Source organism: Falco naumanni, chromosome 2 (genome assembly GCF_017639655.2).
Source record: "Falco naumanni isolate bFalNau1 chromosome 2, bFalNau1.pat, whole genome shotgun sequence".
NCBI lineage: Eukaryota > Metazoa > Chordata > Aves > Falconiformes > Falconidae > Falco > Falco naumanni.
The window spans coordinates 54,828,756-54,844,068 of record NC_054055.1 but is presented as its reverse complement, the minus strand read 5'-3'; the positions used below and the strand labels follow the sequence as shown (position 1 = coordinate 54,844,068).

Below are 15,313 nucleotides of genomic sequence, written 5' to 3'. Positions count from 1 at the left end.
GAACTTACTTCAGTTGATTGACTAATGCACTCTTAACCAAGCAACCAAAATGCAGTAGCTGTGAAGCAGGGATCATAAAGCTGTTGTATCTCTAGGCATATAACCATGTAAGTAAATAAATTAGATTTTAGATACTAAGAAATTGGGTTCACAGGTTAGCTACTTCAAAGGATGGTCACCTCATGCACCTCTTTAAGTGCCTTAAGCTGTAAAGCTATAAAAGTTACCAAATACTCAGGCACAGCACTCCCCAGTTAGAAATGCTGTTAATCTGGTCTTTTGTTGACAACTAAGCTTACTCCTTTCCAAAACTAAAACCTGCAGTTATACCATAGCTTCCAGGTGTATGTTTTGTATGTATTTGGGATTATCAAAGGATCTTTTTCATCACTTCCATTCTATTCCTTTTTTAAATATAAGACATTAATTGGTTTAGTGCACTTCTACAGCATTTCATTTTCTGGAATGGCTTGGAATAAGGCTATATGAGTTTTCACTAGAGAGAGCCCAATAAAAAGTAGTTACAGAAAGCAGATACTAGAAGGCTTAGAAGCCCCACACACAAATATTCTATTCATAATGTTTGTGAGTATGTCTCTTCATGGGAACATTACATTTAAAATGTCACTATTATAGCAGTTCTGACTGTTGAAGTGTTTATAGCTAGTCATCTCAAGGAAAAATAATCAATAAGTAAATAAAGCTCTAAATACAGTCTATTAAATTCTTCTTCCTGCTAGCATTCTATGACACAAGAAAGATCTTGTTTTGTTTGTAGTATTAACAACAGATTTTAAAAAAAATCAGACAAAAGTCTCTTTTCATACAATATAATTATTGCTATAACACGCACCTTAGACACATAACTTAGATCTTCTTTCAGGATTAGATTAAGATCAGTGAAAGGATTTGAGAATTTGCAGAAGTTTAACATTTTCATTATCTCCAATTGTTTGGAAAACTGATCTGATGAAAGTCCATGACTTAGAACACAGTGACAACATACTGGTTTTGAAAATTCCATTCCAAAATTTTGTAGGCTAATATTACATACCAAAATACATACAAAAATTTTACCAAACCCATAGTATAAACTCCTCACTTTCAAAATCAGGAAATGCCAGAATTTGTCTGTGTGATTTTAATTGTTTCTGCTGTGTTTCTGATTCCCACATTTTTACATGCATATATAGCTTTTAATATCATGGTCACGTACTTGATTGTCCTCCAGATCCCCCAATCATCAGTGCCCAGAATACACAATGAACAACTAATCAATATTCTTTTTCATCTCTTTTATTCAATATTAATCCAAACACCACTGGTCTTTCGGGAATCAAGAAAAATAGTTTAATGTAAAGTTTGGAGGAATGATTTAATTATAAAGCATTGTGACTTTTTCTCTTCTGTCTCTTTCCCCTTGTCCTTCAGCTCTTGCCTCAGACCTATTTACCTCCTTGTTTGTTCCACTGCAATGGACCCCTCAGCTGCTGTGTTATCCAACGCGTTACAGCACAAGTCTTCACACACCAAAATAAAACCACAGCTGAGAGAGATTCTCTCTTACAGAGAGCTCCCTCAACCAGCTTGACTTGCAGCTGCCAAAGCAGCATGCACACAGGGAAATGGGCAGAAACACACAGCTGAGGATGGTGCACTTGGGCAACCCAGAATGAGACTGGCTTAAGCTGCCATTGAACCACAGTGTGAGTGACACAGGAACTTGCTCTTCCATGCCTCAGGGCCATGCCATTAACCCAGGCATAAAGGGAACAGAAACATGCTCTGATGCTGGGGATAGCAGGCTCCACCCACACCGATCTTTGTAAATCTTGCTGAAATCTCACTTTCTCCTTCTGTCTTAACACTGACAGTGACTAGCATAATAGAACCAAGGTAACATGAAATGATTTAGGATAACTTGTAAAAGGTTTCCATAGGTTTTTGTTTGCTTCTTTGTTTTTTCTTAAATAAGGCTTAAATGTGCTGCAACGTTCTTGTGCATTCATCCCTGCACAGTTGCCCTCAATGGGGATTTCCCTGACTATACATGCAAGCTCAAGGACCAGCTTGTGGCAACTCAGGCAGAGCACAAAGAGAAGTACAGGGTGAATCTACAAGGTCCTTTGTAGCAATAAGCACTGTTTAAGAGGTGAAAATGCTGAAGAACTACATATCACCTTTTTCAGATTATCTTAATGACGAATGCTGTTCTTGTTCTGTACCATGCAGCTCTCTTAAACCTGTTACATCGTATACGCACATCTGCTAAAAAAAAGTCTGTTCCAATTCTTACCAGCTAAAAAGCATAGGGTCCACTATGCACTGAGCATAAACAGTAACAAAAATGTATATATATATAGACTTCAGAAACACAGAACTGTTATTAAATATATGACTGTGTATATAGATAATGCGAACATATATATAAATGTGGACAGTTGCACAGCCCACACATCTCCATTAGATTCTGCAGAACTGTGTAAAATAATGCCCAGATATAGAGGTGATGAACGGGTGCTCACTTACTGGTCAGTCAGCGGAGCTATGTGAGGCAGAAATTAAAGGTGTGAACTTGAAACAGGAAGAACAAAGGGAAAGAGACATTCCAACTGAAGACAGTACGGCACTACTCTGCTGACCAAAGTACAAAAGGGAACAAGTTGTAAGTTATTGAGAAAAAAAAAAAAAAAAAGTTTTGTGAAAGGAAGGCATGTTATATAGGCATTAGTGGTCTTTCCATACATCAGATTTAAATATAGATATCCATGCAACACACTAGAAGAAAATCCTTTACATACAGTTATTTGCACAAACATAACATGATTAGATAGAGCTCTACAAATACATGTATCACTAAAGAGACTGCTGATTCTCATGACAACATTTGCATATATAAATAAAAAATACTTCCAAACATTTAATTTTTTTTTCTCTCTGCTTCTTTAAAACTCATAAAAGTACTTATTATGGTGAAATTCACTTTTAAAACTGCAGAGACTGCTGCGTGCCTAAGCAAGCCATTACTTGCTGGCTCATAATCATCTTTTCTGTGTCTGTCAGAATCACTGATGCATTAATTGCTTATCAGAATTTGAAACAGTTCATGAGTCACTCTAAAGATAAAATAAATAAATATTAATGAACCAATTTCAACAGAATTCATGTCCTCTGCCTCTTAAAGCTGAAAGACTGTATTTACTACACACCAGAATTAGTTCTTGATACCTAATATATGGGCAAATATGAAACATGTTCAAGCCATATTCAGCAAATCAGAATTGACTAAGTAGATCACCATGTTTCAAGGGATCAATGCATCATAGTCTTCTATGACCAAATTATAGATCAAAGAGAGAAAGGACTGGTCAATTATAACATAGAGCTTAACTGAAAGACATGTCGAAATGCATAGGTTTGATGCAGATTAACTGAAAAATGAAATATTTAGGTTTAGAGTTCGGAAGTGATTCTGTATGAGAAGATCTTAACACAACAGAAGTAAACATCTGATCTTCAGATGAAGACAGTGGCACATAATATCATTACATAAGAAATGTTAGTATTCCTTACATTGGATGAGGGAAGGGGAGAAGGAAGGCATATAGAGTTTTCAGGAATATCAAAATAAAGCATTTTTCTTTGGGTCAATCTGAAATTTTCATTAAGCCAAAACACTGGATGGAAGGCTCTTCACACATTTAAATTTTTACTAAAATTGAGTGAAATACACTATTTTGGAGAGTAAAAACTTTCATTTTGAAAACATGAGTGTGCCGAAAGACTTCTAAGTCTGGGCCAATGACAGTTCACTGTTGAAAATCCAAGTCTAAAGCTTTTCAAACTAAAAGACCCAGGATGAAATAGGAAACAGAAATCCTCCCCTTAAGCTTTTACTTTTGTATTCTAGGTTGATCCTGAAAATTGCAGGAAAAATGTTCCCCCCAAAATCTGAGGAAGAACAGGGAATATCCCTAAAAGGCAATTGTTGCTCTAAAAAATAGTAGGAATTAGACCGATATCAGTGAGCCACTTTTGAGTCAAACTGTTAGTGAAAAACCCTTTAAAAAAAACCCCACAGTTTTTCTCAGGGAAGTTCAGCAGCAGGAGATTCTAGCTAGTATAAAGGAAATAAAATAGTAAATTCACGGAAATGGGCAATTTCCCTGTTACTCACTGACTACAAGCAGGGTGAAGAACCCTTTTTGATAGACTGTGGGGTCTTAGTACAAAATGAAGAATCCTCTACTTATTGTATTAGGTCAAGCTGTTTATTGTCAGAGGTCATATCAGCAGCTTAGCAGAAGATGCTGCTTCAACTTCAGCTAGTCACATAAAGAGACAGGCTGTGGCAGTCTTAGAAGTATTACTGTACCTCAACCGATGCCACACCACAGTGACACCCAGACACCCTGTTTATGTCTGTGTATACTGTAAAACTAAAAGCATCTCCCCAGAACAAGACATCCAATACAGCATTACATACAGAATATGTCACTGTCAGTGAAGTCTGCATGTAAGAATAAAGAGAAAAACACAATTACAAAATTTATTGTGGATTAAATGTAACATAGGAAGAATTAGTTTTTAAAAAATTTGCAGATATACTAGCTTTCTTTCTTATGTATAGCCAAATAACACATATTTTCCCTAACAGTATCTTAAAATTCTTTAATTCATGCATTCATAGCTAACATAGCTCTCACATAACTTGGTTTTTTCTCTTGAGTATATCTAAGGAAGGACTTAGTTCACGTTATAAACAAACTGTGCTACTTCCCCTGACACCTACAAAATAATGCAAATAATATATGCAAAGTCTTAGGTTCATTAAGACAGGCCACTGGTATCTGTAAGAAGTATGGTTTAAATTTATCATTATGTGTGTATAAGATCACAATGAAGGGATTAAACAATTTTCTTATATTCATGAAAAACATTTTTTGTGCTCCTAAAAATTATCCTGTCGTATAACAAGTTTCCAATGTGCAAAGAAATATTATTGCTGAAATTTAACACTGTCATTTATACAAATGTCAGGGTATTATTCTGTTTTTATAGAATATTTGTGGAATTATTTTTCACCAGATAAAACACCTTCCTCTCATTAATATTCTAAGTTTCCAAACTTAATGACACATTTCATTGTTCACTCTTGCTCAGCAGAATTTAACACATGCATTTGTGAAGTTAAAACTTAAAGCTATTCAGTGCATCTACTGAAAATGTTAACTACTAAATAAAAAGGGTGAAGGAATAGAAGTTTCCGTTAGACTGTGCAACAAGAATTTTCACTGAGCACAATTTTGAAAAAAGCTGTGATTTCATGGGAAATGGGAAAAGATAAACTCCACACCAGAATTCTTCTCATTTTCAAAAGCCTTTACTGTAAATGCTGCCAAAATATTCAATCTCCATGTGACGCTAAACTTGTGAATAGAATATGGGAAATTACCAGGCCATGTGCATGTTTAAAATAAAAACTGGCAGTGCTGGAAAAATGTGTTGTCAAACAAAGCTGAACTTGGACACAGATGTGTTCATCACCATAAAAATGACCAAACGAGTAGTACTTAACAATGTTACTTTCCTTAGTGTCACATTTGCAGTAAGCGTAGATAAAAAAAAGCTTCTTACCTGCTCAGATAATTCTGGCCCATTGATGTGAGCCTGTACGACAGCGTCATTAACAAGCAAATGAAAGTTCAGAAGCACGTGCTCAATGTCGTATGTTCCACTCATGGCAGTTGAGAGCTCCTCCAGGGACTGAATATATACCCGCCAGTGAAGATCAACTTCTGCTACGTTAGCCAAGCAGCCTCGGATGATGTTGAGGCAGTAGCCCATACAGGGCCTACTTAATGTGAGCCCCTGGCAATGGGGGCAGTACTGCATTCTCAGTAAAGCCCTGCTGCAGTCTTTAGAGAAATGCAGATGATCTGTTGTATTGATCACTTCAATCCCCAAATTCAGAGCCTGCAAGAAAGTCCGGCTGGGTAACAGTGACCTTCCCATTTGACCTATGGCCTTTTTGGGAATGTTACCAAAGGGCCTGATGTCTCTCCTCTTCATTCGGAGGCACTCCGCATATTCCAGTGAAATGTCAGTCAGACCAGGGTTAATCACGTGGTTGTAAACTACTGGGAACAGGGTGTCAAAAAATCTGTTGACAAATTCCTCTGTGTTAACGTCTGTGCCAAATATGAAGAGTCCAACATCTGTGAAAAACTCCTGAACACGTGTAGTAGCCTCAGCAGCCATGTTTCTATATGCATTGCAGAAAAGTGTGCTTGTGTAATTCTCAGCCAGTCTGATAAGCATTTCAAAGGTTTCTGTAATAAGAAAAAGAACTTCATTATTTTTAAGACTTAAAAAATAAGAAATTGGAGCAAGAGCTTAAAACAGTTACATCAGGACATTTTGACATTTATTCCGAACGCATATATGTATTTAGGATTTATGGAGACAAGCTTCTCACAAAGCGTGACAACTACCTTTCGTATATAGGCAAACAGTTTACAAGTTATGTTACAACACAATTAATAATCTATATGTTTTCCTGGCAGGATATATTAAACAGAGTCCAAAAAAATATAAAAGGAAATAAACTGTAAGCAGAGTTATTAAATTAGAAAATACAGCAAAGCCCTACTATATCTGTCTACATATATACATACATTAGCTCTCTCATCTCACAACTCATTCTGCAAGTTGCAACAGAAAGTTAAATGCTGTCAGCCACTCCAAGTCATTCCTCTTATCATCCTACATCAATGGGCAAAAGTAACATTAAACTATTTAAACAACTCTTCTATTCCAGTAAAACTTAACTTTTAAAAGATTAGTTTTGTCTTCTTGTCTTGCAAAGGAAGGAGATGTACCAAACACACATGAGAAGGTGCCTTTGAACAGCACTGTTCAGCCTGGCAATTGCTATGGTCAAGCAAAGTGTGCGAACGTGCAGAACTGCTCTCCTCAGGCACTGAGATGGATACACCCTAACTAAGCCTCAAGATCTGCATAACCGGTAACGCCTGAACGGACAAACGTATTTAATTTCATGTGTTAGGTGGCAATCATTAAGTACATTGAGTAGTTTTTAACAGAACAGTTAAAGTATACTGGACAAGTATTCTCTCCTGACTTATCTATGACTTGCAGGCAAGGAAAAATGCTGGTTTTCAGAACAGAAAGAGAGTGTTCACATTGGGGAATTTCCTATATCCATCTGAGAAGCCTGCACTTCAGGGAAGGCAAAGGAGCAATGTATAGATCAAAAGTACTTACCTTAGAGATGAGCATAAAAATACATAGAAACACATAAGTATTAACTCCTTTTAAGCACTGAACGGCTATGACTCAGTAACTTTTATTCATCCAAGCTTTACAAGTTTTCATGTATTTATTTTTTCACATTTATTTTTAATAGTGGGACTCCATAGAAATAAAGTGAGGAAAAGCATGAAGTACAGTTCATACTGTCCAAACAGTGATGTTAAAAATAGGCAGAATCAAATAGTGTCAAACTATGTCAGGCAATTACTGAAGCAATCTGAAGTCTGATGCTAAGTCACTGACTGAAAGGAATAGTAGAAATTGCATAATACTTTTAATACAATAACCAAGACTGGCTATCACACCTTTAATATATCTATGCATAAGAATAAATTACTATTATTATGATAAAAAGCTTGTTCAGGTCAGTGAAATGATTCTCACTGACTTCAGTGGGTTTGAAATGCACACTTTGTGAAAAGATCACAGACATATTAAACTAATCTACTTATACTTTCTATGCATTCTTTGTTTTATCCAACAAAAATGAGACACATTCTTATAAATCAGTCATTACCTCTATTCCTCTGCTATTATCTATTAACTCCTAGTTTCATATTTCACACAATCATTAAGACTGATTTTACTATCTCTCTCTTTTCCATTCCTCTAACATTCACATTAAATAAGAAGAAAAGTGTTGACTGCCCACAGTAAAGAGTAGGGAAGTGCGTCCCGTTTGTCTACAGGACATACACATGTGCATCTCTCCTGAAGCAAATTTCACTATCATTGTTCCTACATGCCAAAGATCACAGTGATTCAACAAAGGTTTTGACTTGTTTCAAAAGTCAGACTCCTAAAGTCAGGACCCTGCGTGGAGCTAGGCTCCACCAGTGGAGTTCTGTTCGACACAGCAAAGCTCTTCAGTTTATCCTGTGAGCTGACACGCAGAAGTGCCAGCTGAGTAACTCTGTAGACTACAACTGCCTGCATGACCACTGGCTCTGGGACTTTTCTCAACCTCAGCACCCCACATCAGATCACACCAGAGACACCTGCACTGCACCCCATGTTTGTAGGTACGCACATGTGTATGGGAGACCCATGTCCTTCTGGAGCTGCAGATGAGATACAACATACCAGATAGGGCTTATTAGATGGGTCAAGATACCCACTTTAAGGCGAACTGGACTAAGGATGAGATCTCCGCCAGCTATAAAGGCAGTTTGGACACCTAGTTCACATGAAGGCACATATACCTGGACAGCTAAATTATAGCCCTTAATATCCTACTGTACTTTATGTCTTGTTTTTATTGGAGGGAACAAGGGATGCAAAGAAAGTACAGGCCTACTACGGAGGCTTTATTTAGTTGCCTAAGAGTGTTTAATACCATTTTCAATGGTAGATGCCATTTATCTGCCTGTCCGGACGGGCAGGGGTATCCTGCAGGTCCTGTGCCACATCTACAGGATTTGTGTGGATGTTCTGCATTTTGAATGGCACTAGATGGCTGTGCCTGGAGAACTGAACTAAATTCCAGGTACCTAGTCACCACTGATTCAAGAGTTCTTCATGTAAAAGCTTGGAGCAGCCAGAATAACAAAGACAAAAATTTAAGTCAAATTGATTCTTCATTTAGACGGTTTAAAATAATAAAGTGTGAAGAGTATTGAAGCCTCCTAGGAAAATGGCTATTTTTGTAATTGTAGATTCAGTCATTTACACAGATATTGCCAATGCTTCAGATGAAATTTATTGAAGTAGGTAATGTTAGTAAAATAATCATGTTAAAATAATCTCTTTAGAATGACATGAATAAGGTTTTTATGACCCTTCTCTATTTTTTATTATTACTTTTTCCTAGATAAAAACCATAAAGTATGCAATCCAAAATGTCTGTTACAATCCATGGCTGCAGTATCATATTACCAAGAGCACAAATATTGGATGAAGTAATAAATCACACTGCACATAGATAATCAATAGATTTTATAATGTGGTCTAAACAATAACAAACTTTCAAGATTGAACTACATTGCTACTACCCCAGCAACACACACATGAACGAGTACAATAATTGACTGCATGATTTATTGGCTATTTGTGCTTTTCTAAACAGCACATGATAATAATGGCCACTTGTGTTTACAATTCTGCATCATGATGTTTAATTATCAGTTTAGGATTTCTTACAAAATTTGTTGATCGGGTTTATACTGCTGGCATTTTCCTATTCTATAACCACGAAAGCTATTGCAGAGATTTGGTTTGCTCATAGACAGCTTGAAGAATGACAGCAAAGCAGACCTGTTTACTCTCAATACTGAACAGCGCCTGTGAACACCTTACAATGGCAATCTATGTCATTTACAACACGTTTGGAGACTCCAGTGACAAATCAAGATATGCTGGTTCAATACTGCAAGCTTTTTAACAATGTGCTTCTCTATCTTTTACATCTATGGGCCCAGACTAACACCATCAGTCTTAATTATTCAGTCACATGAAAGAACTGGTGAGTTTTTAATCAGTATAAATCCAATAAATATAAACTACATTTTAAATGTAACCAAGATGAGCCACACCAGCTCTTTATATGTTCTTACAATATATTTTAATCTGCAGGATCAGTGCCTCTTATATTCATCCTTTCTGAGATCTTCAGTAGTAAACACTATAAAATATCCTACAGATGCCTTCTGCAGCACTACCTTGGATAATGGTTTAAAAGATATTCAATCTTTCATTCACTTTTTTTAACCTTTCTGTTTCTGAGAGCCATGGGTAGTTCTAAATCATAAAGAACACAATGTAGTAATCAGTCCAGTGGATTACTTGCTTTAAAAGACAACACAAAAGTATACACATATCTTGTTTACTAGAACAACTGACAGAACAAAAAAGAAATCTTGTTTTCTTTTCCTGGAAATCAATCACATTTACTGGAAATATTGCAAAGAATTAAACAGAATTTGGATTGGATTTTAAACCAAACCTGCAATTCTCATCCTTAACAGTTTTGGCAAAATGTCTTTCTACTACAGGTACTTTAGAAAATTAATTTAAAACAAATTTTCTACAGAATCATGTTGTTACAAAAGCAACTGCATTTGCTTAAGTTTACCCTTTCTTCACACAGATAAATGTTCTATACAAGCTGCTAAATGAGGAAATTTACATTCTGAGTATTACCTTTTGAAATATCCATAGTACTTAACACAAAGATAATCTAATAAATTAAAAATCCAGTAGTAGGAGTGGGTCAACAAGTTTTGAAGTCTTATAATTCAGTAATAATTCACCAGCCTATATTACATATTATAATTAATTCACACTTGATCAAGGTAACATTTAAAACTCAATAAATTAAAACCAGACAGGTTTAAATACTTCCTTGAACTATGGACATAGTATTTAGCATGAATGCCTTTCAAAGTCCAGAGGGAATCCAAAACTGATGAGCCTGAATTACCTTAATTATCTGCCCATAATACACAGGAATCCAGATAACTAAATCCAAGCAAAGGCTGAAAAACCTAATAATATTATGAATTTATCATGAGTTGAAAAATCCCGTGGGAAAGTATTAGCCTGTTGCCAGTTGCCATTAATGTTCAGTGATCTCATACATTGTCCTGTTTGTGGGCAGTGCAAATAATCGAGAAGCATAAAACTCTGTCTACTAAAATTTTATAGTCCAATCAAGTGTATCTTGCATACACTGTCCTGCTGCAGTAAAGGGGAATGTCTCAGGGACAAAAGGCATTCAAAAACTAAACAAAAGCCATTAAAAATATGGAAAATAATAATTATGGAAAATAAATTAATCTACCCAGTATTACATACATAACATCTTTGTTTAAAATACATCAAACAGGGAAATACATATAGGTGGAAAATTCAATGTAGTTATTCCTAACTATGAAGTAGCACACAGTGCCAGATAATACTGCAAAATCACCATATCATTTATCATATCAGAAAAATGAGCTTGAATAATAAAGTCTTCAAGACACATAAATGAATTATAAAGAATGAACTCATTAGGGCATTGTCTGTGAAGGTTATATGGGAGAGAGATCAAAAGGATAATTGCCAGCAGAAGATATCTGAGACTCACTACAACTGCTCCTCATTAATACGTATTTCAAATTAATCAATTTCATAGATTACAGACTCACTAATGAAGTCAGGAAGAAAACAGGTAGAACAGATTAAATCTGTAGCCCTACCAACATTGTGTTGCCAAGTGTTAGTAATTCACCTCAGGCTTTATAGCCAAAACTACTCATAACAGACTTTAGAATTTGTCAGGTCTTGTTTGGACTTGCTTTGGTTTTTTTGGCTCTCTAAAAAAAAAGACACTTGACTTAGAACCAGTTGACCATTGCCTAAGTTGTCCTGTGTTCAATAGCAAATTACTCGGGTACTCAGATGTCAGGACCTTCTTGCATATCCTGTGATTGGAAGCTTTCTTTAGTTATATTGTGATTTATTTTTTTTTAGTTGTGGAGGTTTTTTGGTGTTTTGTTTGTTTGTTTTTAGCTTTGTGAAACTGCATAACTCTCTTCAAAATACTACATTGAGGACTACAAAAAAATGAAGTAATCATGGTGTAACTAAGCCCAGGGGCCCAGAAGGTAGGTAATAGTGTACCCCATTACAGGACTGAAACAAACCAAATTAAACCTGAGTGGGTCCAAGACCATCATGGAAGAAACCTCCATCAATGGCATCATACTCCTCTCAGTGGACAGCTCAGCACTGATGATCCATCTGACCAATGCACAGGAGGCATGAGCAGTTAAACAAAGACACCAGGAAGGTGGTGTATGACAATTTTAGTTGGAATATTAATAGGAATTAGCAATTATAGATAATTTGGGCTACAAGCATTAGTGTCACTACAACTACACTAAAAAGACCTGTTGCACTTTGAAAGGGTGTTAAACCACTAATCAGAGAAAAAGCACATTCTCTTGGATCAATGTGTAAGGTGTGTTCTCCTTTTTGCCCATAATTAAACTGTGAGGATTCATATGCAACTCATTCCTGATGTAATCAATGTAAAAAGTCATCTAACTTTCAATTGGAAATTCAATATGCTGAAGAATCTAGGAAAACATGTCCCAAAGCAAGATGAGATGAATTTCACTCATAATTGTGGTACATCTTTCTGCTAGTCTGAAATTATAATTGCAATTCTTATTCTTATTTTATAATCTACTTAATATCATCACTCAGTGTTAATATTTTCTTAGTAATGCTGATACTATTTTGCCATGTAGAACTTAAAATGCTTTCTAAATCAACAAATTCAGGTTTTATTTTTTTTCTTCTCCATCTTCCTATTTATACATTCAAGAACAGGCCCAGCACTATAACAGCACTCATGTTCAGCTGATCTGACACTATGATCTCCAAGTCTTGCATTTGTTTTTTAAAAAATGCTGGAATAAAATTATCTTTTTTTGAGTTCTCTGCAGCTTCATTAATTTTTAGATCTTAATGAAAAGCAGAGAATCACAGAGGAATTACACACGAAGTTAAATAATAACCTCAACCTCAGGAAGACTTCCATATAGCTATGATGAAGATTGACATCAGATGAATCTTTTGTCTTTGTATCTGAAAGTTTAGAACCTAATTTTTTTTCCCAATTATCCCAGTTTTATGCTGCCAATACTGACTAAACTTCGGTGAGCCAGTTTTTTGATTTATACCAGTTGAAGTGAAATGATAATCAGGTTCTAACAGATGCCACACTACAGATCAAAATGTCTTGCACATCAAACAAGTAAATGTATTTATTTTATATCACTGAATATTTAATCTGCCAGCTTTCTTCTAAGTGTTGGTTGAGGTTTGGTGAATTCCTGCACCTGACAGTCTGAGGAATTCCACAGTAAAAATCCTCACACCAAGTCACAGAAACTTGAAGAGTTTGTTTAGTTAACATATGACTACATGCCATGGGTTTCAAAGAGCCTCCAAAGAGTTTGGTAAGGGATTAGATTCATTATCTCTCATTTTGCTTTGCTTTGCTTTCCTTCACTTCATTATTACTGAGAAAAAAGAGAGGAGAAAAAATTACCTTTAAGACTGCATTTCTTTAAACAAGCATCCATGTCTTCCATAGAAGATTCAGGAACAATTAAGTTTATGACTGGATCTGTATTGTGTTGAGGTAGCTCTATGTTTCTCTCTAACAACCGGTTATCAAGAAGAAAAAGTGTCTCTCTGCACAGCTCTGGTATATTAGTGATTAGTGATCTAATTGGTACTAGTGATTGGTGATATGTGCAAAATTCTGCTTAATGTAGGTGATGCAAAAGCATTTTTGCTTGTGCCATATATTTCAGTACTTAGCTTGCATAATGCTGTAAAAAGGAATGAATTTGAAGTATGCGCTTCCAAGTTTCAGAGAGGTTAATAACTACCATTTCTAACTTGACAAGATAGAAACTCTCAGGAGGTGGATACTCAGGCAGACAAACACACTCTTTCCCAATTACAAAAGGAAAACAGTACCTGTCAAAAACAACACAAAAATCCAGATCTCTAAACTGATTAGGTAGAGATAATACACTTTTATTATATAAGCCTATCGAATTTAGATGAAATTCAAAAGATATTTCAACACTAAAGAAGCCTCAGGATAGAGAATTTTTTTCTAGATGAACCCTTTTTTAAAAGACAGTTGTACAGAATATTCTGTGTACCTGCTTTTGATTACAACATCTTAGTATCAAATATTGATATAGATTAGAATAGTCCACTCTAACGCACTCTTGCTCACCCAATACTACTCCTGATTTTAATACAACTCATTTCTGCACCAACTCATAACCCATTCTTTACAAACCATGAACTAAACAATGCATGTTAAATGATCCACTGTCGCTAGCAGCTTTGGCACCTAGGCAATCACACAATCATTTACGTTGGAAAAAAACCTCAATATCATTGAGACCAACTGTTAACATAACACTGCCAAGTTCACTACTAAAACATGCCCCTGAGCACCAGATCTACCTATCTCTCCAGGGATGGTGGCCCAATCAGTTCGCTGGGCAGCCTGCTCCAGAGCTTGACATTTCCTCTTGTCCTAGTACTTCTTAATGGGAAAGGAGACTGACACCCACCTGCCTACAAGCTCCTTTCAGGCAGCTGCAGAGAGCGATAAGGTCCCCCCTCAGCTTCCTTTTCCCCAGGATAAACAACCCCAGTTCCCTCAGCTGCTCCTCATAAGACCTGTGTTCCAGACGCTTAACCAGCTCTGTTGCCCTTCTCTGGACACGCTCCAGCACCTCAGTGTCTTTGTTGTACTGAAGTGCCCAACACTGACCACAGGATTTGAGGTGCAGCCCCACCAGTGCTGAGTACAGGGCATTTCCTTAGTCCTGCTGGCCACACTGTTTCTGACACAAGCCAGGATGCTGTTGGCCTTCTTGGCCACCTGGGCCACATTGCTGGCTCACACTAAGCCAGCTGTTGACCAACAGCCCCAGGTCCCTTTCCACCAGGCAGCTTTCCAGCCACTCTTCCCCAAGCCTGTAACGCTGCATGGGGATGGTGTGACCCGTGTGCAGGACCCAGCACTGTTCCTTCTTAAACTTCATACACTCAGCCTCAGCCCATTGATCCAGCCTGTCCAGATCCCTCTGTAGAGCCCTCCTACCCTCAAGCAGACTCCCACCCAACTTGGTGTCATCTACAGAGTTACTGAGGGTGCACTCGATGCCCTCATCCAGATCACTGATGAAGACATTAAATGGAACTGGCCCACCAGCTAGATGTAACTCCATTCACCACCACTCTTTGGGCTCATCCATCCATCCAGTTTTTTATCCAGCAAAGAATATGACCATTCAAGCCACGAGCAGCCAGTTTCTCCAGCAGGATGCTGTGGGAAATAGTATCAAAGGCTTTACTAAGGTCCAGGTAAACAAATCCACAGCCTTTCCCTCATCCACTAAGCGGGTCACCTTGTCACAGAAGATCAAGTTAGTCAAGCAGGACATGCCTTTGC

General features: G+C 36.9%; 1 protein-coding gene across 1 annotated transcript in view; it reads right to left on the bottom strand.

The window, feature by feature from the left end:
• GPC5 (glypican 5) overlaps positions 1-15,313 on the bottom strand; it is a 704,510-nt gene that overhangs the window by 593,850 nt on the left and 95,347 nt on the right. Inside the window, exon 3 of the mRNA XM_040584385.1 lies at positions 5,638-6,332. Within this exon, the coding sequence (XP_040440319.1) occupies positions 5,638-6,332 (695 nt within the window). The remainder of the gene's footprint in view (positions 1-5,637; positions 6,333-15,313) is intronic.